This window comes from Strigops habroptila, chromosome 10 (genome assembly GCF_004027225.2).
Source record: "Strigops habroptila isolate Jane chromosome 10, bStrHab1.2.pri, whole genome shotgun sequence".
Classification (NCBI taxonomy): Eukaryota; Metazoa; Chordata; class Aves; order Psittaciformes; family Psittacidae; genus Strigops; species Strigops habroptila.
In genome coordinates, this window is record NC_046359.1 from 15,064,862 (window position 1) to 15,092,739 (window position 27,878).

Consider the following 27,878-nt stretch of genomic DNA (forward strand, 5'->3'; position numbering starts at 1 on the left):
TTGGCATGACTCAAGTTAGCTGCAATATGCAAAATAGAGATTATGTTAAATTTTGCACAGGCATACTATTTAAAACCAGCAAAGCCCTGATAAAAACAAGCCTTTATGATTTGAGGCACAGCCTGGTTACCCCTACCTATGAGAAATTCATATCTTGCCAACTTTGTTTTCTCTCAAAAATATTACATGTGACTTGAAAACTACAACATTATATAAAGTACGCAAGTGAAATTGAACTGTAACTAGAATTGGCTTTTATTCATTTGAACCCTGTTTAGCAGGTTGTGGAGTTGCTTTGTTTTGCTTAATTTTTTTTATCTGAAATGTCTCAATAAACAGCTGTAAGAAAAATTTTATCTAAAAAGATTTAAGTGAAGGGCTGAAAAAGCTGATGACTCACATCTGAAACCTCAAAAAATTGGAAACTGCAGCACAACCCAGCAAACTTCTGCCTGTTACAGATTGAAATCACAAAGCCATAAATCACTCCAGCTGTGCTCAAAGATCTGGGTTCATCGAAAGGTTTTCAAACCTCAAATAAAATTCAGGTTTTGCATTTGCTAGGAAACCAAATCCAGGAGGAAACCCTTCTGGCTTCTTGTTCCATTACACCATTTTAATCATTCTTTAATATTTACATATTCTTGCAGAACAGGCCGTGGAGCCCAAGTTCCCTGTTGCTTCTAACAAGTCCTACTACTTCTATGCCCACTACTGCTTGAACTCGCTGTTGTTTCTTTTAACATGTGCCTCTTGGCTAATATTTCTACAAGGCAGGCAATGGAGCTCATTTCCATTCGCAAAACATGAATGTAAAAAGAATGCTGTAGTGAATATCTCTTCAGTTTTGAAAGCCGTACAGCAGTGCACCTAAAGGCCTGGAAATGTGTGATTTTCAAGCTACTGCTTTCATTAAGAGTTGTCAAGTGCCTCTATTACCTCTCAAACCACTGCTCCCAGGACATGTTTTGCAGAACATCTTAGGGTAACATATCGTTAGCGTTTTACACATCTAACTATAATTGCTAAAAGTGATGATCCCTAACAACTAAATTATAGAGATTTAGGGGGCAGGGGGAACAACGACTTGGCTCTAAATTTTCTCTTTTTCATTTTGCTAGAATAATCTGAAAAAAATATTTCTCCTTGTCAGTTTTACCCAATTTACAATATGGTTTTTCCTATATCTGATATAGGAACTCCAAGGAGTCACAAAGCACTTCTGCTTTCCTCACAGAAAGAAACTAAAGCTGCTAAAAACTGCTTTCACAAATAGAAGGAAGCTGATCCTCAGAAACAGTAACTCTCATTTCAACTACAACTAACTACATTTCAGTCTTCAATAACTCTTAAGACACCAGGAAAATCTTCAGCTTTTAATGATATAGGATTAGAAAGGGTTAGGAAAGCCAAAACCCATCTGGAGTTGAACCTAGTGAGGGAATTAAAAGGCAACAGGAAGGACTTCCACAGGTATATCAGCAGCAAAGGCAGACTGGGGAAATGCTAAATGGGGCAGAAGACCTGGTGACAAAGGGCACAGAGAAGGCGGAGGTACTCAATGCCTTCTTTGTCTTGGTCCTTACTGGTTAGCCTTCAGGAATTGCAGGCTCCTAAGACCTATGGGAAAGCATGGAGAAATGAAGACACCCTAAGTAGTGAAGGATTAATTAGGGATACATCTAAACAAACTAGACAAAAACACTTCCATGGGACCTGCATGGGACATCACACCATTTCTGTGGTCCTGTGAAACACATGATTTATCCTCAGTAAAGTTTTGTTTGAATGAGGGTAATAACTTGCTCTTGAGGGTGTGAGGGATATTTTTCAACAGTGCTAGTTACAAAAAGGAAACCTTCCCATCTTACGTGAAAGTGGGAAACAAACTCAAACACAACTTGTACTGAGTTTTAACCCTTTCTAACAATTTCTTTAAACACGTAGAAAAGTTTAAGTCTTCTACATCCCAGTTTAGGATGATTTACAAAAGAATATTTTTATTAAGCCTTCTTAGATTCTCCATGTTTTCTACAGTTTACTAAGCAGAAAAAATACATATTATTTAGGGGACATAAAGTTCTAATATTCCTAGATATCTTTACTCATGTGACAGTTTTGCACAGTAAAGGGGTTTTAAGTCTTTGATAAACAGTTTAAATTATCAGGATATTCAGTGAATTTAAACCAGCATATTCCCACTACTGTCAAGTTGAAGAGCAGAACATGTATCCATCTTTCATATTTATTTCATGTGGACACACACATTTTATCATCTTACTAATGCTTAAGTCTGAGTTCTGAAGCCTCTACAGACCTCTGGCACGTAAGCTAGTATTCTATAGGTCTATAAATAAAACAAAGGCAATGACTTATCTTTAAAGGTCAAATTTAAATAACATTACAAACTAGAACTTCATGGAAATTAGTTAACATACATTAAAAAAAAAAAAAAAAAAAAAAGAGAGATTTTGGGAGTCTGAAACACCACTAAAATGCGATGTCCTTTTGTCAGTTTGGAAGATTTCAATAAACTAGGCAGAGATTAACACCTGAATTTAAATTACACTGAATGCGAGATGGAGACTACGCAGTGCTTTGAGCTTTTGGCAGCCTTTCTATCTTTTTAGCATCTGTTGGGACTCTGTGTGGGCAGACTTCTTGGCAATACTGGGACTAAATAATGCATAAACATTAACATTTTCTTGCTAAGCTTGAATTTCGCTGTGTTTTTAAAAAGTATATGCACAAATTGGTTTTAAACAAAAATAACTGTTATATACATATGGCTATATGCTCTATGTGCAACACAAAATTGAGAGATTAAAAAAATTACATCCAGAAAGCAATTATTTCCTGCTTTGAACAGTTATGTCTTTATATTTCCATTTAAATCCTGAGAACTTGAGATAGATTTGAACTCAAGGCTCTCAGATACTAGGGGGTATTTAATTTTTCATGTTAAGCTAATTCTGGTCAATTGGTAGCTCCAAGTCTTGGAAGTAAATTCTAATAGTTTCTGGCAATTTATATTTTTTTTTGTATCTCAATAAAAATTAAGATATATTAGGGGAAAATTTGTGAGCATGTGCTTATGGATATGAAATTAAACTTATGTGGAATAATTTTATTCTAGTTCATGGCTTTGCTTTGCAAATCATTAACTTTTTGGTCTTTATTTAATACCATTTAAAACAAACTTCACCTATAAAATCCTATGAAACAAGGTTTACTGGAAATATTAAAGGTTTCTAAAGTTTGTGTCTTAAGTCATTGTGACATTCTGTTGGTGTATTTGAACAGCACTGTTTCTGAATCTACAACAAATACTTTCCAGGCTGTCTTCATTTGCATCTGCTTACAGATATTTGAAGCCTTTATGCTGTGGGATTTCAAGATCATTGTCTAATGCAACATATATAAAAGGATCAAAATATAATCAGTCCAAGGCTCCAACATAAACCTCTGAGGAATATATTCCTGAAACAAAATGTCCAGCACTTAGTATTGACAGTGTATAAAACACACATGGTTTAAACAGTTTGAGTAACAAGCCTCAGAAGCCTTACATTTGAAGTTAAATGTTAACCATCAGGCAGAAGTAAGTATGATGAGGATTATGACAATAAGACGATGATAAAACCTAGCAGTCCTGGATCTGCTCATGGCAGATGTTGCCTCTTCCTACATTGACAGCTGACAGCAAGATCTCAGGGAAAGCGCCTGTGGTATGGTAAGAAACCATCTCCCGTATCTCCCAAGGTGGGCAAAAAGGACAAGATCAAAGCTATTCAGCTTAATCTGCAGAGGGCCAGACAACTGAAACAAATCAGATGATCCAGCCTCTTCACTGAAGCCTCCATAGGCATGGCTCCTGCTAAGGCTGCATCTTCCCAGAAATCTTCCTTACTAAAAGCAGACATAAAAGATGCACAGAGCAACTTGTGCACTGAAGTGCCAGATAGTCAAGATTTCTCTTCCAGCGCCTGCATCAACAGACAGAGAATGCACCTCTATCAGCATGAATGTAGCATGAGTACAGTCCTCAGTGTGTAGAGAGCCAGACTGACCCAAGGAGTGGGTGTCTATCTCCCTGCATCCCTGAGTGCATTTGTCTATTCTAAAGGAAAAACATAAAAAAGAGAGAAAATGCAATTTGGAAATAGTGTCGAGAATGAAGTCTGGCAAAGAGGTCAGTGACAGAAGGCTGAATGAAAAATCAATTAAACCATTTCTCCAATATTAAAAGGAAACATGAACTGTACAGTGCTCAAGAGAGTTAAGGAGTCTATGGAAAATACCACTGGGATTATCCTGTCAAATATCAGATGTAGCCTTGGGTATTTTACTTAGCAGAAAGTGTCTTAACAGGGCTTATATGCCAGATATCAAAAGTTGAGGAAACAGCTGTGAGCCAAGAGGTTGCAGCTGATTAAGACACTGGATTTCAGTATGCAAGAATGGCAAGAAATGGATTAAAATATGAATTAACAACTTGGTGCCAGAAGCTTTGAAGTGAAATATCAGATTAACAGAGGATGAAAAATCAGAAGGGGAAAGAAAAAAAGAGTGAGGCTTTTGACTTCTGCATAGCACCTACATCAATCAATGGGACATGCCAATTAACCAAGAGTTTTATTGCCACATAGGCAATAACAAGATCCAATAGGTTAATTACTTGACTTCAACAAAGCACCAAGGTCAATGCACTTGGTAGTACTTTCTCATAAAATGAAGGAAAACAAGATGACATGCATAATTTCTTTCCTGTCCAAGGGATTGTGTGTGGATATTGAAAGTTAGGCCTGATCAGCACAGGTCTGGAAGCTTGCTACAAACTAGCTGTCTTAGCTGGAGTTACTCCGACATAAAGATCATCTTTCATAAATGTTCAACACTGGATATTATGGCAGAAAGAAGTATGCAGAAAGAGAAAAATTCCTATAAAAAAATAAAAAATGCAGATTCTTTATTAACTGGAAAATGTATTCTGGGAAAGAAGGAAAAAAATCAGACAGAGAAATTGTATTCTTAAGTGAGCTCAGCAGGGGTAAGAGTACTTAGGCAAATGAATTCGGTGTTAATGAAGGCAAATTTAACAAGCTCTGGTTCTTTGATTATTTTGCCTTATGCATGAAGACAAATTCAGAATCCCCAGAGGACTTCTCTATAAGAAAATATAAGGTGATTTTATATTTTAGTATTGCTAATTAGTTCATCCACACACACAAATTAAGAGGCCATTAATCTGCTTGCCAGTAACATACAAGACACTGAAAGAGATAAGAAGTTGTAGTCCTACACATTAGAGGGTTAATGACACTCAGTCTTACCATTCCCATTCAATCTGTGCAGTAGATGAGTGTGTAAGATGGGGGTGGCTCTTTCTTTAAGGATTAAAGGAAGCTACACAGATTTGTCAAAAAAAAACCCCAAACATATTCCGAAGATATTTCTCAGTCGTGCTCTACAAATGAAAGAGTTGCTGGTAAAAGAGCCAGTTTACTATAGTTTGGCATACAGGAATCCTCAACATGCTGCTGGTTGCTCAGCTCAGCCAGTAGTGAACAAACTGGCAAAAAAACCCCCAAAAAAACAACGACCATTTTTTTTTTTTTTGTAGTAGCCAAGAGCATACTACAACCAGAAGCATCCACAATCTTACTACTAAGGGGGTTTTTCTGTCTTTGCTCCTTCAGCTAAACATCAGCTCCACTTGAGATTCCAAAAGCAGTTCAGGGAGACACTATGACCCCTGCTCACCAGCAAGATTTAGAGGATTCCCATTGCACTGGATGAAATAGAACTCCACATCTATAACAGAAACACAGCAAAAGGGCTGTGGACAAGCCTTCCGTGAGCATCTTTGTTAGTGTCTCAGCCAGTTCTAAACTGATACCTTGCTGTTTGAATGATTTTCATTGGTTTTTACTTCAAACTTAACAATATCTGTTTATTCCTGACTTGAACAGTTGTTACTCCATACATCCTTTAAAAGCAGCTCCCACATCTGGCAAGGAGGGCAGTGCTGGGTACATTCTTTTTTGTTTGTTTTGGGGCTTGTTTGTTTTGGGATTTAATTTGGTTTTTATTTTTTTGTTTTATCACACTGAAGAAAGATGGACTCGATGAGCTATAAAACATGCATTTAACCACTCATATGGTCTCCCCCTCATATATGTGTTGCATGCGTTAGTTTTTCTTCAGTTAAATGTTATGTCGCTAGACATCAAATGGGTGGAGGAAAAGCCCATTTTTCATCATTCCCAAATAGTTTATTCAAATGGGTTAATATTCCCACGTTTTTTACCCTATTACAGATGAAGTCACAGATATTTTCTTACTATTAGAAGTCTAGGAAGAAATCTCCTCATATATTCCATCTTTGCTATGCCTATGAAGAATATATTCTCAGTTATTTGTGGTTTTCCATTTTCCACTACTATGAACATTCTTATTAACCTTTGCACTGACATCATCTCCTAAAAAGTCTAGGGAGAACAATTGGCTCATTTGAAAAGTTTACACAGAGTCATATAGACCAAGAAGATTGTCTTGATTATCCAGTTTGACTTCCTACAGAGCGTACATCAGAGCATTACACCCACAATTTTTGAATAAGCAACCACATTTTTTAAAAGACCATTCAGCTTTGATTTGAAGTATATAGACAACAGGAGTTTTGGACAGAAGAATCCCAGACTGTAGCCAAGGACACAAACTGGGCCAGCTACATGGAAAATTTTAGCCTAAGAAAGATGGAGAAGTCCTGTCCCACTTGAATTGAAAGCTGCACTCATTCTTAAAAACAAAAAGTAAGTCTTTCCTAACTGTTTATCTTGCTCCCTTAGCAAGGCAATCTAAAAGATAAAACAGCCCACTCTGCATGTGCCTAATCAACTTTTAGCACTGTTTCCATGTTCCACAACTTGTCAAAATGTAAACAGCTAATGATTTGAAAAAAACCCCGAAGTTAATTAACTGTCGCATTAATAAGTCCTATGATGTTAAAACGGCAAAAAATTCCAGCTTGATTAAATAAAATCCTCAGGAATAGAACTGAATAGACTCTTTTGTTCTCTGTGAGAGTGTGGGCGGCATGGCTATTTACAAACAAAGATAAAAATCGGTGAGCAGCGATTTGGACTTCCATGCCTCAACTTGTTCAGGGAGCTTCTGATTTGACTAAAATACATTAAATCAATAGCACAATGGGGAAAATGAGGGAAGCACAATCAGTGAGATGTTCAGAAATATTCTACCCAGTATTATTAGCAAAGTTTTATTCAACATAATCTGCTTCAAGAGTCACTAGTGCAGTAATGAAAGTCTACTGAATTTAGATGCCTTCTTCCCCAGAGCCTGGCAGAAGAAAATAAATGCTTACTACCACAGTGCTTTGAGAGCATGCAAATATTCTTTTGTGGAGCAACCATACTTAAAAATTACCATTAGTATGACTAAGGCACAGCACTTCTAGTGTTCCTTAATTCAGAGGGTGGTAAATTGACATTTTCAATGAGTAAGCAGAAATCAGCCATGACTCTGTAATAAGTTCTGCATAGCCAAAGGTGATGGTTACAGAGACTATTTCAGTTTGTTTCTTTCTTTCTTTCTAAATAGTTGCAAACATAAAAATGACTGAACTACAGATGAACAGAATCTGTGAAGACCCATAAAGCTTTTTACCTATAAAAGAACAGAGGTAGATGCAGCTTGCTTAGGGCCTATAGTATGGAATAAACACTGTCATCTTTATCCTCAAGTGACCATATCCTTTACTAAAGTTCCACAATATTGAGCTAATTAAAGCTCAGACCTTAATCAGGGTAAAAGAAAACTTATGCCCTTTATGATTTGAAATTAATAGGACTCCAATTGCTATCATCTGCAATGTTGTTTTTCAGATTGGCTTTAACTATCATTGTGTAACTGCATGTGCTTTTGTAATATAAGGAATTCAACCGTTCAACTTCAATTTTTTTTTTTTTAATGGAACAAGGGCAAGTCCACTTGATGAACTAATGATCTGCAAAATTTCAAATATTATCAGATATGAAGAAGATGGCAGATCAGAGCTAAAACTACATTTTTAAAATGTGACTGTATCACAAGCTTTTAGTCTAGTAGAGTAGCAATTATTCTAGCAAACATCTCTGCTTAAGTTGGTATGCATCCTTCATTTATCTCATTCTTATTGCACCACTCTTCTTTCTGCTGTAAACAGCAGCTTCAAACTAATGAAGCAACTCTCCCCCAGATCCCACTGAAAAGCCTTTACAGCACTCTTCCAAAACCAGTCGATAATCCACACCTGTGTTTTGTGACAGACTCACAAGGTCAACATTTTCAAAAGAAATAATGAAACTTTCAATCCTGAAGAGCTAATTTTCTGATCTTTCAAAGAGGTTTTTGGAGAATGAGTTTTAGGACTAACCAAGCCATTATCCAGACATGGGATGTTGACTGATGCACATCATTGACACTCTTATCTGGAGACAGAAATTCACCCCCTACACAGTAATACAACAAATACTGAAAACTGCCATAATGTTACCTCTTCACCCCTTTAACTGCTTATCTTTCACTCCAATGTAAGAAGCTTAAAAAATAAACCCTATTTTAGGATCAAAGAGCATGAGGCAGGGGTCCTTTCTAGAGCGGGGCTTTGTATCATCTCTTCTCCTTTTCTTCTGCCCTCCCTCCCCAGTACTTGCTGCCTCATCCCAGCAGACAGAAAGCAGAGCAACACATCCGAGAGCTGAAGCCTTGAAGCAGGTGAAGCTCCTACTGGAGTGTGGTCCAAGAATTCAAAGAAAGGAAAAAGCCCAAGTTCCCGAAGTTGTCACTCCTCCCTCTCCTCCTCCCTTACAGCAGCACAGAAATAAACTGGGAGAAGCACATTTCTGCTTCATTCTCTGCCTGAATGACTGAAACTCCCAACATAACACCAATTAACTTAGCCTTTCCTCAGGAAGCTTGAAACTTCCAGGTAGGCATGGGCAGCAGTGTAAGCTGATGCTCCTTGTGCAGAAGGGCTAAATATCTCCACGTGCATTGTTGAGCATCTCCACAGCCCATGCAGCAGTCATTGTGGAACCATGTCTTTCACCTCTCAGAAATGAAGTGGTGCTAGCTGGATCATACACATATAGTAGGAATATTTTAGAAAAAGAAACCAAACAAACAGGCCTGACCAAGGGGGAAAAAAAACCCCAAAAATAAAAAAAAATTAAAAACAGCAACAAAACCACCTCAATGGAGTTATCCCTGGATGAACTGTATCATCTGTTATGGCAATCAGGGACCAAGAAGTTTAAAACCAAAACAAAATACAAGAAGTTGGTAAAAGCTAAAGGCAAGTCTTCAATACTTTCTCATGTTTTATCAAGGTATGCTTTAAACCTGCTTCTTTCAGTGAAACAGCATAAGTAGCAAATCAAGACAGAATCTGGTCTGATTGATGAATAAAGGTTTTGTTTTGTTTTGTTTTTTAAGTAAATTCAGCTAAAGCACACTTCAAGAGTTAACAATGTTAAAGAGAGGAAGGAGCTCTGAGGTTAAGGTTAAGGGCAGCATCACAAGGATAACAGACTTCAAATAGGAAAAGAAAAATGTTAAGGCTGACATTAGGAAAACATTTATTATCATGAGGCTGATTAGATAATGGAATAATTTCCCAAAGGAAGTTGTTGAGTCAACCACTAGAGGCATTCAAAGGAAACCTAGATAAAAACACCAGGTGATTGATCTGGAGGGCAGCCCTGCACTAATGACCCAAGACGCTCTTTCCAACTCGTTGAGGATTCTCCTCTTGAGAACAGGAATTCTGAACTTTCTATAGTGACATGTGAAAAAAAGTAAATGTAAAACATTGCACAAAAATAGTGAAGACACTTCACAGGAGCCTTTTGAGTTTACAGCTTTCTCCTCCATAGTACCAATAATCTGTATCTATATATGCATTCATTGCTTCTAAAAAACTCCTACCACACATTGATCAGCACAGTGACACTAAGAAGATAAGTAAAGATATGAAATAAAGCTATAGGAGCTATAAAACTTGCCTTATGAAACACAATGGACATCATGAAGAAATCCAGCAAGAAATTTTCTGAAATGTCTCTGTAGTCAAATCGGAAGAAGATTACAGTAAAGCTCAAAGTAACAAATTGATTAATAGGATTACAGAATGAGGAGCGGAGGAGTTTCATCCCAGCAACTGTTATCAGGATAATATCACAGCTGTAAGAAAGGCAGAAAGAAAAACCTAATCAAGTCAAAGTCATAAACTATTAAATTATTGAGCTCTTAAATAAAAATACCAGACGTTTTTTTGATTGCCATGTGTATCTAAATCTACACATTTTATTGATTTGATATTAATCCTATGTTCTTTTAATGATTACATTTTACCCATGTGCAACTTCATGTTTTTCCTTTATAATTTTCACACACTTGTAATCTGAAATGAAGAAATAACTGTACTGAAAAGAGTATCATTGACTCTTAAAAGCCAAGAATCTAGAAAGAATATTTTTATACAGCTCTCAAAATAAAATTTCAGAAATTTCCATTTGGGAAATGTTTTGGCACTCCCATTAATACATTACTGTGATTTGAAAAAAGTATCTTGAACTCCAGTTTTTTTTATTACTAGAAATTTCACTTGATGACAAAATTTATAACTATTCTCCTAATTTCATTACACACAATGCCAAACTTCTGGATAGAAACACCCTTAGATATTAAGTGCTTGAAATTCTTACCACTGTTCTTGATCGCAAGGTCAACTATATACAGTAATTCCTTCATCAGATTAAAAGAAACTGTGTTGCATCTGTGCTGTAAAATGCATACAGTCTGCATTTTACTCTCCCTTACTATAGTTCAGAGAGTGAATTTAAGCTGAGAACTCTAAACAGTAAATGACAACATGGAAAATCAAGAAGTCTAATCTTTAAAAATTAAAGTGCTTGCTGCTGTATCTCCAAGAAGATAATGTTCCTCTTTGAACTCTCCAGAAAACTACACAGTTTTCTGTGTAAGAAAATACAATTAGACAAGAAGGAAAGATGAGAAGGAATGTGTTGGCACCCCTTGAACTTAAATAACCACTCCAGTCTCTGGATATATATCTGACCTCAGAAACTTGAGACTGTTCACATTTTTGAGTTTTGATTTTAAGAATCTTTACAGAATTAGAAAGATGGTCTTGCTTGGACAGCAATTTTGGTCTCTTGACAATAAAGCCTATTCCAGGAATTAGATCCTAGAAAGATCTCAGACACACATTATTGATTTTCAGTCACCTGAGCAGAATGAAAATCCAATCTTGGATCCTTCTCCAAGTGCGAATGGAGAATCAGGCTGCAAGCAGCTGACTAAAGCTAGCCTACAGGAAATCCTCAGGATAGTGATTTGTTTGAAAATACTGTCTTAACTCACCTTGACCTAAGATTGCAGGTGAGGATTCTTTGTCTCCCCCCATTCCCTCCAGCACAGCTAAGCACATCTGATCACTCCTGCAGGGAACTGAGCAGGCTCTTCTCTTTCAAAAGAGCAGTTGTTATGCTAGACTTCTGCAGCAGCCTACTGGTTAGACTACTTCCCTGGGAAGGAACCCAAATCCATTCTGAAGGGATTCAGACTCATATCTCATTCTCCAAGTTACCCTCTACTCCCCCTTCCTTAGCTGAACCTGTACCAAGAAAAGTTAAAGGGTTTTTAGCCAAAGTCAGACCATGAGTCTACATTTCTGTTGATAGGCACTCCCCCGAGATGCAACACAGTACTGGGCTCCAGACCGTGAACACTTGCATGGTTCTATATTTTATCCAACAACCACTAAAAACTACAGGAACAGGGTCAGGAGCAGGAATTGGAACATGTGATTCCCCACTCCTGTAAGAATATCCTTACCACCAGAGCAGGAGGAATCAAAAGTAAACCTCCCATAGCTTCTACTTTCCTGATAAGTGCTTAACAGTTGACACTTGTTAAATTAAATAGATAATGACACCTTCTACATCTAGGTTTTTAAAAGGAAGGAAATCAAAGCAGTATTTGTGAACTCAATCCTGATCACATACTGGGGATGCTGCAAAACAGCTCTCAGCTCAAAACCTTTGGGTTTCTGGATCTAATCTGAACAAGAGACAAGTGATTTATGCAGAAAGCTCTGGGCATGTTCAGGTTCATTAGGAGGCTTGAAACATCATATCAAACTCAGGAGTATTTAGTGGTATTAGGCACACTCAGGGTTTTCTGGCAGTTGAACAAGTATATTTGGATTGCAGTTTTGCACGTTGATGCCCAAGAACTGTACTGTACTGAAAAGACAACCCAAACTTAATAGACACATACAGTAAATCCCCATGAATCGAGACCCAGGTGACTCCTCTTAAGTAAATTAAGCACGTTCACTTTCTGGGAGATACATTGTTTTTCTGGTGCTGGTGAAAATAGGTAAGGACTTCAATACATTATGAATGACTCAAAGTAGGCCAGGTATTTTCAAAATGCATGGAAGTTTTTTCTCCATCCTGCGGTGAACCAGGAGAACACCTGATGCCACGGCTGACACTTGACAGGCTAGAAAGCTCTAAACTTTAAAAGATTTTAAACTTTTTTTTAACTCTTAAACCTTTTTTTTAAAGGTTTTTGTCATTCTAGCAGGGCTCATAAGTCTGTACATTTTCAGGTTGATTTTATTTTATGTGGCATTTATTCATTATTGTGGCATTTATCCATAACACAGATGCAACTTTATTTGAATGCAGGTCATTCTAAAGGATCATCAGGACATCAATGTTGGAATGAAATGACAAGTTTACCTTATTTCTCACTTTTTCAAAGCTGTTATTTTCAATTTGCCCCAGAATTCTGAATGGAAAACCTAGTGACTAAGCTAAATAGCTTCCGAAGCCAACAGAAGCCATCCCAGTGTGTCCTGTATGAATTGCTTGGGTCTTTCATTCTTCAGAAAGAAGAAAATTCTTGCAACATGAAGGAATTTTCACATGTAAAACTTACAGATCATACAGCAAAAATATGACATTTTCCTCACTGGACCTATTAATATGCAAAAAAATTTCACCCAAGCATGCCATTTCATAAAATAATGCTCTCGGGCAGGCGCAACAGAAAATAATTTACTCATTATCCCTGTTCTTTAAGAATATTGTCACACAAGATGCTTTTCCTCAGGCCTTAGCTCCCAGCAAAGAGAAAGTAAGAGAGAGCAAGAAGGGGGTGTATTTCTGTGGCAGGCAACATGGGCAGGCATTGCAGCTTGTCAGCACGGGCCCCGTTAATAACCAGCACATCAGGGTCTAGAGAGCTCAGGCTAACTCCTGACTGTGAAGGAGCTGTACTGCCTCCTCCAGAAGCAAACTGCCTCAGTCCTTTAAATCACAAAGCAAGATGAAGCTTTTTCAAAAAATACATTGAGAAAACCTCCAAAATCAAATCATACAAAATATACCACCTTAGACACTTTCAGATGCAGGAGAGTTCTCCTCTGTGGTATGATGCAGCCTGATCACTGAGTGGTCAAGAACTAAGGAATGTTCCAGCAACAGGAAATGGGTATTTATGTATTAAAGCAGAGAAAGTACAAGCCTCAGTAACACTGTCTATGGAAGAAGCAAGGAGAATCCAGGATACCTCATGGGCTTACAGAGTGGAGCAGAAGGAGGTACGATCTGAATACAGATCTTTTGTGTGTGGCATCTACATAGTAGCTGTAGGGGAAGCATATTAAAGAGGAGTGCCAGAGAAGAAGGGATACTGGGGGTGTTGTGGAGCTACCAGCTACAAGGAGAAAACACAGGTTTTAAATCCAAGGTGATCACACAGACACAAAGGGGATAGGGAAGGAAAGGATTGTCTTGGTATTCCCCTACAGGCCAAACAATCACAGGCAGACAAATGTAATTACTGTCTTTAATCTCAAGATTTCTGGGGGACTGACTCACTACTCCTGAACACTTGAGGGAGGCGCTACTTTAAAGTGCAACCTAGCTTGAAGGAATGACTATGTAAAAATAGCACTTTCCTAACCCTACATATTTGCTCCGTGCATGTATTCAGTCATGCCTGCTAACTAGTAACAAATGACATTTTGATTACTTTTTAGTTTGCTCAACCTTGCAGAACCAAATAGAGGGAGGAGTGTGAACTCAGTTTCACCCTGGACAATACAGCTAAACTCCTGAAGCATCTTGGCCTTAGCATCTCCCAAGTACCTGGGGGAAAAATGTCAATGGGGAACTACACAGGCTATCTCTGACTGACTGGTGAGAGTCTCTCTGGAGAAGCAGTTTTCTGGGAGGAATATGCAGAAAATTTGACTAATGCCCTAGTCCTAGTTTCAGCCCCTAAAAGCAGGGACCACCTTTTCCTTCAGGTTGTTCAGTTCCTAAAGCTCTTCAAGAGAGAAGAATAATTAAAAAAACATGCAATTTTTACATCAAAGTTCTTTTTTCTATATACTTAAAGTTAAGAATCTAAATTATTATTAATACTGAGGAACTTCTCCCCCCCACCCCACTGTTTTTCCTGCTACTGGAACCTTCTTTCCTGAACACAGGCTGGTTTTTTTTTTTTATCACCTGCATCACTGTCATTCTGATAAAAAGACTGCAGAAACTCTGCTCACTGGGGTGCTGCAGTCACTAAGCCTGCTGAATATCTGCAGTAGGCAACTCACTGATGAAAATATTTACCATAAAAGGCTGTCTGCAAGGATCATACTGTGAGACCATGGATCAGCATCACCAGTTCTGCTTAATATCAGAGACATCAGACTTTGGAAAAACTTGTATCCCTACCTTTCTCAAACCATTTTTAATGTAAGACTACCCATCATTCTACACTGTTGAATATTTTATTCAGTCTTGCTGTAAAAGACTTGTCTAGTGAAGCTTCTGATCACTCCTTTGGGAGATACGCCATAGTCTTATAACTCCTCAGTTAGGAAATATTTCCTGATATCCGACCTAGATTTCTCATTTTCATCTGATTAATTCTAGTTACCCCACTGTGTTTATGCCCAAACACCTGCAGCCTAGTATAGTGTGTCTGGCTTTTAATTGACATTTAGACATTCGATATATATATCTATATATAGCTCTTTAATCTTTAAATTTCTCTCTCTCTCATGTCTTAGCATGTGCTAAGATAGTTCTGCTTTTTTCTTTCAGCAAAGCCAATGCTTATTGTATACTGAACTAATAATGCACAAAAACTGTGACAAGCAGGCTTATTTAAGAAACAAATACAATTTCTCATTCTTCAGTCTAAACCCAAATACTCTACTAATCACATGCTTTGAGTTATAATCTACTTACTGTGTACCAAGCTTCTTGTATTTACTAATTGAGAAAGCATCAATGGTGAGGGCATTCAGTATTATAGCTGGATACAAAATGTATTTCTCAAAGCACTGAAGCCACACATACAGCCTTTCAAACCACATCAAATGAGCAGCTTCTGAAATAGAAATTCAGATAACGATCATTTAATGAAATTATCAGCATTTTTTGCACTGCATGACAGTAGAAGAAATGAGTTAGCTGACATTAACAATCAACCTATTTATGAAATAACAGAATTCATAATTCTTTTGTAATTTGAATTTAGAGAGTATCTGCTTTGCTGCTTATAACTGCACTCATGAGAAATGCTCAGAAATTATTAAGATGATACATGCTAGATGGTAGTTTCTACATAATCCAATTACTTATTCACTATATCAAATAGCACTTTTAGTGATGTAATGACTCCAGAGAGGCCCTCTCCAGCTCCAGCACTGACCTGGTGGATGACCTAGGGAACCTCACTTAAGCTCTGTGCCTCTCCTTTCCCGTCTTATAGTGGCAAAACACTGTTCATTGGACTGCAAAGTGTCACTGACCTCACTGATAAATTAAGTATCCTTTGAGATCTAAAGACTGCAGAATTAACAGGAGCTAGAAACTGCTGCTGTTGTTTCTCAAAACACTTAAAACAGCCATTGTAAAAGGTATCTGCCAGGATCACACCATTCACGAGTAAAGAATTTTTTTTTTTTTTCAGTAGACTTTTCTAACAACATCTCAGTGCTTAATATGAGTATTAAACAAGAACTGAATGCTCTGTGTAATTCAATTCCTATGAGAACTTCGGTGAACTGAGTGCAGAAACACTTGTGTACAGACACGAATAATGTCTTTATTCTCAACTGAGCTCAGCTAGACAAGGTTATTGGAAAAACAGTGAATGCAAAAAGGTAGAACTTGGTATTGACTCAGAAATAACAATGTCAGCTACTGAATCTCCAATACTCTTCCCTGCAGAAATGAAAATAATTATGTATACACATCCTACCCTCCCACATGCACCTTTTCAATGACAGGCAAAGACAACATGCTGAATCAACAAATTTAAATGTTCTGCAGGCACAGTTCTATATTGTACAGGCTCAAAAGAAAGATCTAAAAGCAATCCTTCCAATTTAACTCACAGTATCTTGAGCATCTTAAGCTAAGGCAATGCTCTTGCAAAGATCCGCCTTCAGAAAATATGACCAACTTCTATTTCTTGTTATAACATAAAAATATTTCCTCCTATTACCTGAAGACTACCTCCTAAAAGTTCATACACACAGTGAAATGTCCATTTTGGAACCTGGCTGTTATTATCCATTCCTCTCACCTCCTGCTGAACTACAAATTGCTCTCAGAGCTCCACTTGCGAACTTCCTCCAGCTGCCCAAAGCTGAGCTCTGTGTATGAACTCAAGCTTGAATAAAGAGATGTGCATATCAAGCAGACTAAAAAGAAAGTAGCTGCAGGAGCACAGAGAGATGTGTGCAGACAATGCAGACAGAAGAAAGAGCTCACATTCAGAGGAAGCCCAGTGAAAGACGCAGACGATTTGAAAATGGCTTACATGAATCTGTGCGGTATAAAAGCAGCGGCATGGAGGAAGGAGTTGAAAAAATAGTCTCTAGTGTTTCAGGGTTTCTTTCTCATTCAGTCCTGCACTAGTTTCTACACACCTATTATAACACAAGTTCATACATCTTGACCTCAGCCTTTCTTCCTGCAGTCAGGCACAACAATGACAAGTAATAAATGAGTCATCTCACAGGGACATCATGAGAACAGGTCTGATAATTGCTATTCTGTGGAAGGCCTGAAACTTTGAACAGCTTATCCAGAGTCTAGGAAACAAAGCCAAGAATAAACCTGTGGAATTGTCATTACCAGCTGCCTTGCTAATTGCAAGCAGCCATTTTTCTCCCCATAACACTACACTTGTCAAAAATTAGGAAGCTGAAAATTAAATTCTATGCAGTAAAATCTCACAGACATCTTGTTTTGCGTACTTCTTTCACTGGCCATGCCTGACAACTACAGGATACTGTCCTTTTCCAAGCTTCTCTTTCTACACAAACAGGGAACCTTTAAGTTTGGCTCCTACATTTTTCTTACAGAGTAGAAGAAAAGACAGCCTGTCAGACATATCTATCAAAGGGATTACACAACCTTTTCCTCAGCCTGTTTCATCTCAGAACATGATAAAAAGCCTCTGCAGCAGCCTAAGGGACTGAAATATGTATTTTATTTTTTTTACTCTTGTTTTCTAACACACAACACCAGATACATTGCAATAATACTTAAGCCCCAAAGTGCGGGAATTGACCACACATAAAATGAGGACTGCAAAAGAAGGAAAAAAGCCTGTTGCCTGCAGCAGGTAGCACAGAAAATGCAGCTGCATCTCAAAGTAGAAGGAAACCCATCTTTAGAGATCGGTCTGGCAGATCTCTATGCTCAACCTTTTCAAAAGCTGAGTCATTGCGTTTAGGAAAACAATGTTTTGTGACAAATGAAAATAGACTTAATCAGGACAAGGGAAAGAAATTCTACAGTATTCTTTGATGATTACGTGATGTAATAAACAATAAAACTTGGGCATTCATCAGAATTACTGATTATCAGGAAGAGTAAGCCCTGAGCAATGTTTTCAGTTGGGTGTGATCCTTAATAAGATTTATATTTCTACTACACTTTCCTTGGCATATTGCAATAAAAGTTAAAAGGCAACCTTCAATCAAGTCTCTTGGGTACTTTTTTTCATACCCAAGCCTTGTTTGAGTAGTAATAGTTTAGAAAAACATGTTTTTTCTTTTTTTTCTTTTCTTTTAAAGTTTGAAATCCTTAATGCGTGGTTTTGCAGTGAGTGATCTGAACTATTTCGTTGCTTGTTGAAGACCAGACTAAAGTCCCTCAGCAGACTGTGTTCTGACAATGCTTCAAACACCTCAGGAACATATACTGAGAATGATTAAGGCACAGGATCCATCGAAAAATGACAAGCAAGCTTTTGGCTGGTAGCAAAGGCAAGATGAGAGCTGGGGGCAAGGGGGAAGCTGTGCTTCTCAAAGTACATTAACTGCTTGCAGAAATAACTCTATCAGAAGAGGAAATCAGACCTCGGCATACTAAAATATTTACCAATACTCACATGTACCACAGCACTACCCACTGAAGCCAGCAGACATCATTGGCAAGAACAAATCTTGAAGAAAGCTTCACAGTTCCTTTCAATTTTAATGTTTCTTTAAAAGTGCTATGATGGGAATTATAACTCTAAGTTGCACTATCCTTGCTGTTCAAATGATATATAGTTACATATCAGAAAGTAGAAAAGATTCTGCCTTAATTTCATCAATCATTTAAGTTTTTAAATTATATAAAATGCCACTGTATTAAGTACGAACTATAACATATAAAGCAACACGGGAAGTAACAGTACTGTAATGTAAAAGCAAAAGGCAGACAATGAAAGGCCACTTACAGCCAGTAAAAGGACAGGAGCATTTGACATAGGAGGAGAGGCTGACAGCTGTGATTGCTTAGCCTTGAGAAGAGAAGGCTCAGGGGGCATCTTACTAATACCTGACTGGGGGCATTTTGGGGGCATAAACACCTGATAGAAAGGATAAAGCTGATGGAGCCAGACTGTTCTCAGTAGTGCCCAGTGACAAGACAAAAGGAAACGGGCACAAACTGAAATTCCATTTCAACATAAGTAACCAAAATAACCTTTCTTACTGTAAGGATGATCGAATACTAGAACAGGCTGTCCAGAAAGGTTGTGGGGTCTCCATGCTTGAAGATAATCAAAGCTGGACACAGCCCTAAGCAACCTGCTCTAGCTGACCATGCTCTGAGCAGGGGCATTAGACTAGACAACCTCCAGAGGTGCCTGCCCAGCCTCAGCCCTTCTGTGCAGTGGTCTCAGGAGACAAATTCTACAGGTTCATGGATTTGCTGGTGGTCAGGGAGGGCGCAACAGAAGTGGTGGGCTATGCGTGCTATTTAAGAGAGGGAAATATAAAGCACAATTTATTCTCCCTGCTCTGTCCCTTCTGGATTTTTTATTTTTTTTTTATTTTAAACCAAGACAAGCTGCAAGTCATTTCATCCACTGTTTAGAAAAGATTTTATTACAAACCTCTCACTTCCCGTTGCTGGTGCTCTTTGCTTTTAAGTATGGGGTGGGAGATCCACAGCCAGGGGTGATGTTTGCGAAGCTGAGGAAGTACGTAATGTGTTACGAATCCTACAGTCCATGCTAAAGCAAACAGAACGATGCTGAGAAATGGCTGGGCCAAGAGAGGAAGAAAAAAGTCATGGTTATAATTTTCAAACAACATTTTTTTATATTTTTTTTTTTTTTAACAGTTTCTATTAATTGCATTTTTGTGCAAATGATTTTTATTCCTATCTTCAAACTCTCTGACCCCTTGGTGGATATGGATTTTGAAAAACGTATTTTGCACACACAGCCAATTTTTTCCTCCCTAACTGCAGAAAAAAAGGCAAGAGATCTGGCTTATTCTTTCTATCCCCCAGCTCCCATATCATAAAACAGCTATGGATATGCAGAGTTTTAAGGAATGAGATGTCAAATAAATAACACAGAAATTAATACAAACATCCATAACCTAACTGCCTCACACATAAAAAATGTTGTCATGACCAGAAAATACATTTTCACTAACATCTCTTCCCACAGTCTCTATTCTTTCCAGATAAAGCACCCTGTTGTTTGGCATTAAAGAAATAATACCTTGGATGGGGTGGGGAGAAAAAAAAAAGGACTGATACACACCCTTAATGATAGAAACACCGTACTGGCACTGACAGCAAATGACAGAACAGCAGCCGCTGTGCAGACAATGATATCCGATTTCAAGATTTCTTTCTGTGAAAATAATTATTTTATACAAAATTAGCAATCCAATACTATTTTAACCAAATTAAATGATTCTGTTCTCAATTACTCACAGTCTGCTTTGTGATAAAGCTCATCACCATTCCCTGATACAGAAGTATTTTCCTTACTCTGCTTGCTTTCAGAAATTATTTCTTCACACTCTAAGTTTGTCAAAGTAACTACATTTAAATTCATCATGCCTAATTTTAAATTATATTTTTAAACAACATAGTTTGAAAATTGGAGAAATGAAAGCAATACATTTTTATATTGAGTCTGACTCTGCTTAAGGAATATAACTTTTACATTATGACTATTTTGGGGAATCAGAATTCTGGTTCTATTTCCTATTTGCAAGCATTAAGATTTCTTCAGATTCAGTTTCTCTTGCTTTACTGAAATGACTCATGCTCTTCTGTAATGTCTTCAGAAGTTAATACATTTATTATGTTCTAAAATGACATGACCCATTCTCTGATTTTCTGTATCAGAAGCCAAATTTCGGCAAGATTTTATGGATTTCAGTGTCACTGAATGATAATGAAAGGACATGGCTGCCGTCACATAAATATCTAGAACTAGGGTAGGAGTAATTTTGTTTCTAAAGATTGGAAAATATCACTATCTTTCCAGCCTGTTTTTCCTTGTGATTAAAATGTCATTCTCAGTAAACAAATAAACAAGATGGCTTGCAATCTGTGCCATCTTCTGAATTGTACTTCAGAGGTCACCCAAATGTTTTTGTGAGTAAATAAAAACCTTGCCTAAGATTTATGAGAGGGACATTTAAGTTTAGCACTCAATACTACTGCTAAGTGATCAAATGAGTAACTATTTGCAGCCCTTGGTTTAGAAACTGACTTATGCTTTAATTCAAAGACATCTAGAAATTACATATGAAATACAATGCTTTTGATAGAGTTAGAAGTTCATCTGATTTCCTGGTGCTGTAATCTAGGTAGTCTTCATGTATCTCATCAGAGAAAAAGAAAGAAAACTGAAATAATGCTGGAATAGCAAACCTACGAATAAGGGAGACAGAAAGAAAGCAAGCAGAATAAGTGAACAACAGACGGGTTGTGAATTACAGGGGAAGCTGGTAGCTACCACTATATTTAGGCTGCCTATCACTCCCTATTACGAAAGATGCTTCTTAGTAAAAGGTCACAAGCATCGGCACTTCCACTTACTGCAACAGGCCTTTGAAATTCAGCAGGACTAAAAAGCCTTCAGGCTCAAGAAGTACTTTTGCTTTGTCTCAGGAAACTCCAATCAGGTTCACTGAATTCTCAAGCCATCACCACTCTCCTTCCCTTTCCCAGGCTGCTCAGGAGCACGTACAGCCAAAAGAGCAGCACTCCCTCCCCTCCAACAGCTGTGCCCTCTCCCAACAGCTCTGTAATCCACATGGATTTGTAGGTGGCAAGGTATAGAGCAGAGTTAAGTCCTCCTAACTCTTCCTGACCATCTGCTCAAAACACGCTGGCCTTGCTCCTTGCTTCTTGGCTGTCATATGCAACAGGAGAACCACAACATAACGGGGCTCACAGGAAAGGCCTTCTCTTCCCTGAACAAACCTTTGACCCCTGCCTGTCCCCACAGGTCCTCTACATTCAGTTCAGAGCTTCTCTCACTAGCAAGTTGTGTATCCAACTCAAATGGTTTTACTATGTGAAGCAGTACTGAAAAATCATGGCCAAACCCCTGATAAAGATGGGTAAGGAAATTATTACCAATGCATATGATTTTTTTAACCTTTCCAATTTTTAAACACATTGAATACAAACTCTACATAAAGCAGTGATATTTAGCTTGTAAAATTCAGGATCTGAGGAAGCGGTACCAGATTTATATGGCACTATTTCAGCCCTTTTTGTGAATACATATTATGAAAATTCTTGATCAAGTATCATTTTCTGCACAGCTGAATCCAAATACTCAATAATCTAAAACAAGCTTATAAGAACAACAAACACATTCCAATCATATTTTCAAGCTCTTCTGTACAACCAGGGAGGATTACTATTAGCATGACTTACTTCTCTTACAATCAGGTGACCAAAGAAGCTGCCACTTAAAGAAGTACATCAAATATTAAGGATTAAGATGTAAAATCAGCAGAGGTGATAGTATGGACATTTTTGGGGGAAGCGGCATCTTAACTTTCCATTCTGTGCCAGGTCAGCAAAGAGAATTTTCTTTAAAAGATTACAGTCAAATGAGAATGCATTACATTGATGAAATTGCACAGGAGCGGTATTTCCCACCTTTCCCATTTCGAGTTAGCAAGTGTTCTTTTTAGGTTGCTCTCACTGGTTTTGACACATTAATAATCCCATACAGGAAAAGGCCTGGTTTTAAAGCAATTATTATTATTCAAGTATTTAAACCCAAATTTGATATTTTAACTCTGGCAACACCTAAAATGTTTAAAAGCATCATATATGCTTGCCCTTTTGCCTTTGCACAGAACTGCTTCAAAATGTAAATATACTGCTCAGTTGCTGACTTGCACAATGGTCCCCACAGGAGCTCCTTCTTGATGTGGCAGACACTTTCCAACTTCTCAGAGAATTAAGGTTTTTTACCTTCTAAAACAAATCTGAGCTGTGGTTGCCTCTGTTTCATGTCATGGCACAGTGGTAAGGGCCCTGCAGGAAACAGTTGACCCTGGACAGTTATCTCTCTGGTTGAGAGGGTTTCAAAGTTACCTTCCAGGAGAAAACCCTGGGCATCCACCTACAAGCTGCTGTAGGTGGAACTGTGGCTTCCACCCTTCCTGCTGAAGGTACCTAGCTCCTGCAAAACACATGCCTACCTTGGACGCAACCATGTTCCCCATCCTGCATTTAGACCCAGCTGTCCAAAGCAGGAATTTGGATTTCATTCCCAAGGCCAGACACTTACAAGCTGAATGTTGAATAACCCTATAATGTGATGCTCCAGTCCTTCATTGCAGTTGGCCCAATGTGGAAAAGTTAAGCTCCAATCACAGTTAAAATCTCTGCAGTGAGAGATAATCACTGTTACAATTTGGGTTGAAAGCAGGTGTACCTTTTTCTCCATTTTACACTCAAGGAAAAGAAGAAACCCCAAACCAACATCGCTACATTTGATACCTCAGCTTTTACAAGCAGAATATATTATAGTGGCGCTTTTTTTTTTTTTTTTTTTAATTATTATCATACAATCACAGAATTGTTTAGGTTGGAAAATATCTTTAAGATTACCAGATTGAACCATTACTTTCAATTATGCTTTTGGAGCTGAGCACAAATTCTTTTACTAGCTATCTAAATGTTTGTATCAAGCGCCAGGAAGGAAGCTGAATTTGACTGTAACACATTAGCACCCTCAGGCCACTGGTTAATCTAGTAATCAGCCATGTGGATGCCTACAGAAATTAATTATAATGGTAGGAAGCTCCTTTCTCAAAGTTGAATGGTCAATTATCCATCACAGCTGCTTTATAAAGGCTTCTAAAGCTGGCAATTCTTAAACAGCTATTCAAGCAAAGGAAAATAGTAAAGGTCATCTAACTGAATATGAGGGATGCTGTATTTATTATTCTGAACATCAATGCAAAGCCACTACAGAATACAACACATTAATTTTCAGTATTAACCTTGTTTGCTTTCAGCTCCTTGAGGAGGTGATTTGGTGCAGTATGCTTCAGGATTTCTGATTAAAATGGGTCTTATTTAAATGGCATGTTATGTAGACCATGGATCCGTATATAGACCAGGGTAGGACTGGCTGTTGCATCCTGCCATATCTTGCCACTGGCAACCAATTAGGAATACTCTCCTTGTAGATGAGTACTCCAAGAGGAAAAAAAATGGACCACCACCAGGAATCACCTTCAAATAGTGACATATTGTTTCACCCAATTTCTAAACTGTTTGAAAACCCCCTTGCAGAAGTTCTGGAAGTTATTTAAAATGGGCTTTTAAGAGTCTAACATCCGAAACATGACTGCTGTTGCTGAAGAATGCCAGCAGAGACTGTGGCTTGGTTGTGCTCCTCAAACTTGAGGCACACACATTTTCTCCTGCCTCAATTCTCCCCTACTTGTTCTATTAGCACTGCACTGTGAGACAGCAGTAGGAGTCTCCTGGCAAACTGTTTAATGTTTAATTGAGACAGAGGTATCAGGTAGCACAGGGGTTAGACAAAGAGCCTATATTAATCAGAAATTGCTCTCTCTTTCTTCAGGAGATCTCCCAGTGTGAAAGAATTAACACTGCTAATTGACATTGTAAGCAAACGCATTTGCTTACAGTTTTTATACAGATTGAGGGAAGCCTGGACAGAGAGGTAAAAAAAAAAGTGGCAAAGAACTAGCAAGCTCCAGCAACACTGAAGGAAAGTAGTGTCTGTCTAAAAGCATCAGCACGGAGTATGAAATGTATAGAGCAGAAAAGTGCCAATCCCCCAAACCAGGTACATCCTGGAAAGCAGAATGTGCCGGGTATCCCACTTACTTATGCGCAAAAAAAAACCTGGCAAAACATGGCAGGAATATTTTCACCAGCCATGGTGAAGAGAAGAACTGAAGTCTTTTATCTGGCCAGTCCCACCACAGTCCTCTCTGCACTTCTGCATCTTCTGCCCCGGTGGCTGGACAGCCCAAGTACAGTTGAACCACATGGTAACTGTCAGTGTAAGATTTCAGATACCTGTCCACATTCCTGACACAAAACCAGGTTGAGAGTCTGCAACATGACTCCATTTTGAAAATACAGCCAGGATCTTATATGAACATTTGTTCATTCTTTTGGGTTTTTTTTGGTTTCAATATATTTGAAGCCTCGCTCAAGGTTTCCTTCCACACTGTGAAATGCTGTCTGCACTGGACAGCCACAGCAACCACTTCAGTCCATTGGCAAGGCTCCATCTGCAGAACAGATGAGATCAGATTCTGCACTGCTGCAAGAAGGGCACCATCAGCAAAGGATATAAGTGGGATACAAATACAGCGGGACAGAAGCTTTCATTATATCTGCCATACAGTGCACAAGCACAAGAATGGACTGACAATGAATCATGGCAATAACCTACACACCAGAAACACCACAGAATATAGCAAAAACTTTAATATAAATTATTTATTTTTTACTCTTTTACTAGCTGGACATTCATATTGCAGTGTGACCCTGTTGCAAACAGTTTAGTTTGCAAGAAACTTGTAAATACAAGCAACAAGAAATAGATGTATCAATCTTATGTGTGCCTTATTAGAGTAAGCACTTTAAAATAACATAATACATGGTGGAAAATAACAATCTAAGCAGCAGCTTATCAACGTAGAAAATATTGGTACTGTGGGATCAACTCATGCACCGAATGTAGGCTGTGTAACACCCTATAAAATGCCCAACAAATGATTCAAGATGTACAGGAGAGATGTACAGGAGAGATCCCTTTGAAGGGACATCTGGAGGCCAGGCCACCTACCGCACTAGCAACTTGTATCACTGGTTACTACAGACTCCCAGGTCATGTCTAAAGATCAAAAAAAGACAGTCTGTCTTCCAGGCACTCTTTCAATGTTCTTGCTTCTTCAGTCATTCAGGAGTTTAGGAATAACTGCCTAGATGGCAAATGCTAGATGCCCGCATTAGGGATGTGGTCAGGAGGAAAGGCCAGGAAGCAGGACAGTTCATGACTCTAACAAATGTCAAAAACCCCTTAGTACTTCTGGAAACTCAACAGTCTTCCCACATGAAGATTAACCTTCCCTGGGTAGCATTGAGGATTTTTATATAAATAGAGACAAAAACAAAGATGGGTCACTTTGGATGTTTAAGCTGAAGTGGGAAATAAACTGACAAAAATTTAGAGCTACGTGCCAGACAGTAGGAAATGAACGGCCTGCAAAGCAAAGAAGAAATGATGAGACGGCAATGCTTGGCACCAGGCATGTACCTCCGTCTCTCATACTAGTCAAGTTTCACATGCTTCTTCCATCTCTAGATACCAAGTCTGGTCTGTGCTCCACCTCGCTTGGAGGGCATACAGTCAAAAGTACTGCTGGCACAGAAAAGGCATTCCTGAAAAACAGATCAACTCCTAGCCCTAGTAAAAGAATGAATAAGGGCTGTTTTAAATACAGTTAATCCTGTGGAACAAATCCTGTCCCCCTCCAATGCAGACAAGGAGTTTGGCAGGACCACTCAACTTTTCAAATGCTTGTTTAAAAAGTGTTTAAAAATGCCTACCTTATACGCACCAGGTTGCCAGGCTGTAACTACACGCACAGAACCTGCACTAGCTCTCTGAGTACCAGGATGAGATGCCCCACTCCCCAAGGTCTAAGAGGGCATTTTCTCACCAACTGTATTAAGGAATCAATGCTGTCCTTCAAAAGGAACCCTTTAGAAAGGAAAATGGCAACATTCCCCTTCTCCCTTCCAGCCTCATTGGAAAGAAAATCTAGAAGAACTTCTCTTGGTTTCCATTTGTGGATTTAAAGGAACAGAATATATATCCTTCCATTTCCTATGCTTTTAGTAATTTAAACATTTGAAAGGTTCTTCAGTGGAGAAAATGTATGGGAGAGAGCTCTGAATAGAAAGTAATGAAAGAAAAGGTCTTACCACTGATTCTCTCATCTTTTCTGGGAGTGGATCTGCTGATGAATCTTCAAATCGTTGACGTAGATAGTGAGGGACGTATTTGCATTGAATAAGGGACCTGTTTAAAAAAAAAAATAAAATAATCTTAATTAAGATACTTCTGAACATTTCTAACAGATATGAATATTCCTGGGGGGCAGAGGAGGAGGAACAGCCTCAAGTTTCCTTCCCCATGTATGCAGTAGCTATCTTGTCTCTGTATAGCTGGAGATTGACACAAACCAGCTCTACCTGTGAACAGGGTAGAACTTCCTCATCAAAATGTTGAGAAGTCTCAGCAGTCCCATCAATGTAACTCAGTCATTTAGAGGAATGAGCAGAGAGGGTACTGCTGCATTCATGCCTTTTATTAATGTTTCAACTAAGCTGAAACCAATATGGCAGCAGTTTAGACACACATTAGAGAGGCCAAAGAAGCTGTTTCTGTATAAATTGTATGTTAATCCTCAATTCACAATTTATGTGCTACCTCCTTCTCCATCTCAAAGTTTATGCTACAGGCCACCCCTTAAATACTGTTTCCAATCTCCTTAACTTCCTTCAATTAAGCTCATAGTTGCTTAAAAAAAAAAAAAAATAATCTTAAACCTCTTTTTTTTTAAGGATTATACATTTTTATCATTATTGTCTATTTGATGATGTTGTACACATATTCTTAATTTTAAGATATTTAACAACCATTTCAGCTGCCTAAGATTTGATTGTTATGAAATCAGTAACCAGATTTAAAAGTTAAAATGGATTTAACAGTTTAAGATTACTTCCTTAAAACAAAAGTTTTAAGGAAAGACAAGTTTCTGTTTTATTAAAGAACCTAATGAACTGGTGTGTCCTTCCTGGGGAGTGAAGAATAGATTTAAGCTACCTCAAAATTGAAAGAGCTCACCACTTCCCTGCTCGTTTGCAATTTACCTGTGTATGTTTTACTCCAAGGTTAAACAAATCTCCCTAATACAGCACACCAGC

General features: G+C 38.2%; 1 protein-coding gene across 2 annotated transcripts in view; it reads right to left on the reverse strand.

Moving 5' to 3' along the window:
• PCNX2 (pecanex 2) overlaps window positions 1-27,878 on the reverse strand; it is a 153,133-nt gene that overhangs the window by 57,906 nt on the left and 67,349 nt on the right. For both annotated transcript variants that reach the window (XR_003993465.1, XM_030499485.1), the window contains exons 17-21: window positions 26,874-26,970; window positions 20,170-20,262; window positions 19,510-19,660; window positions 15,354-15,495; window positions 10,068-10,245 (exon numbers count right to left, since the gene is read on the reverse strand). Coding sequence is in view for 1 of the 2 variants with exons in the window: in XM_030499485.1 (XP_030355345.1) it covers window positions 10,068-10,245; window positions 15,354-15,495; window positions 19,510-19,660; window positions 20,170-20,262; window positions 26,874-26,970 (661 nt within the window). In the remaining variant the exon portion in view is untranslated. The remainder of the gene's footprint in view (window positions 1-10,067; window positions 10,246-15,353; window positions 15,496-19,509; window positions 19,661-20,169; window positions 20,263-26,873; window positions 26,971-27,878) is intronic.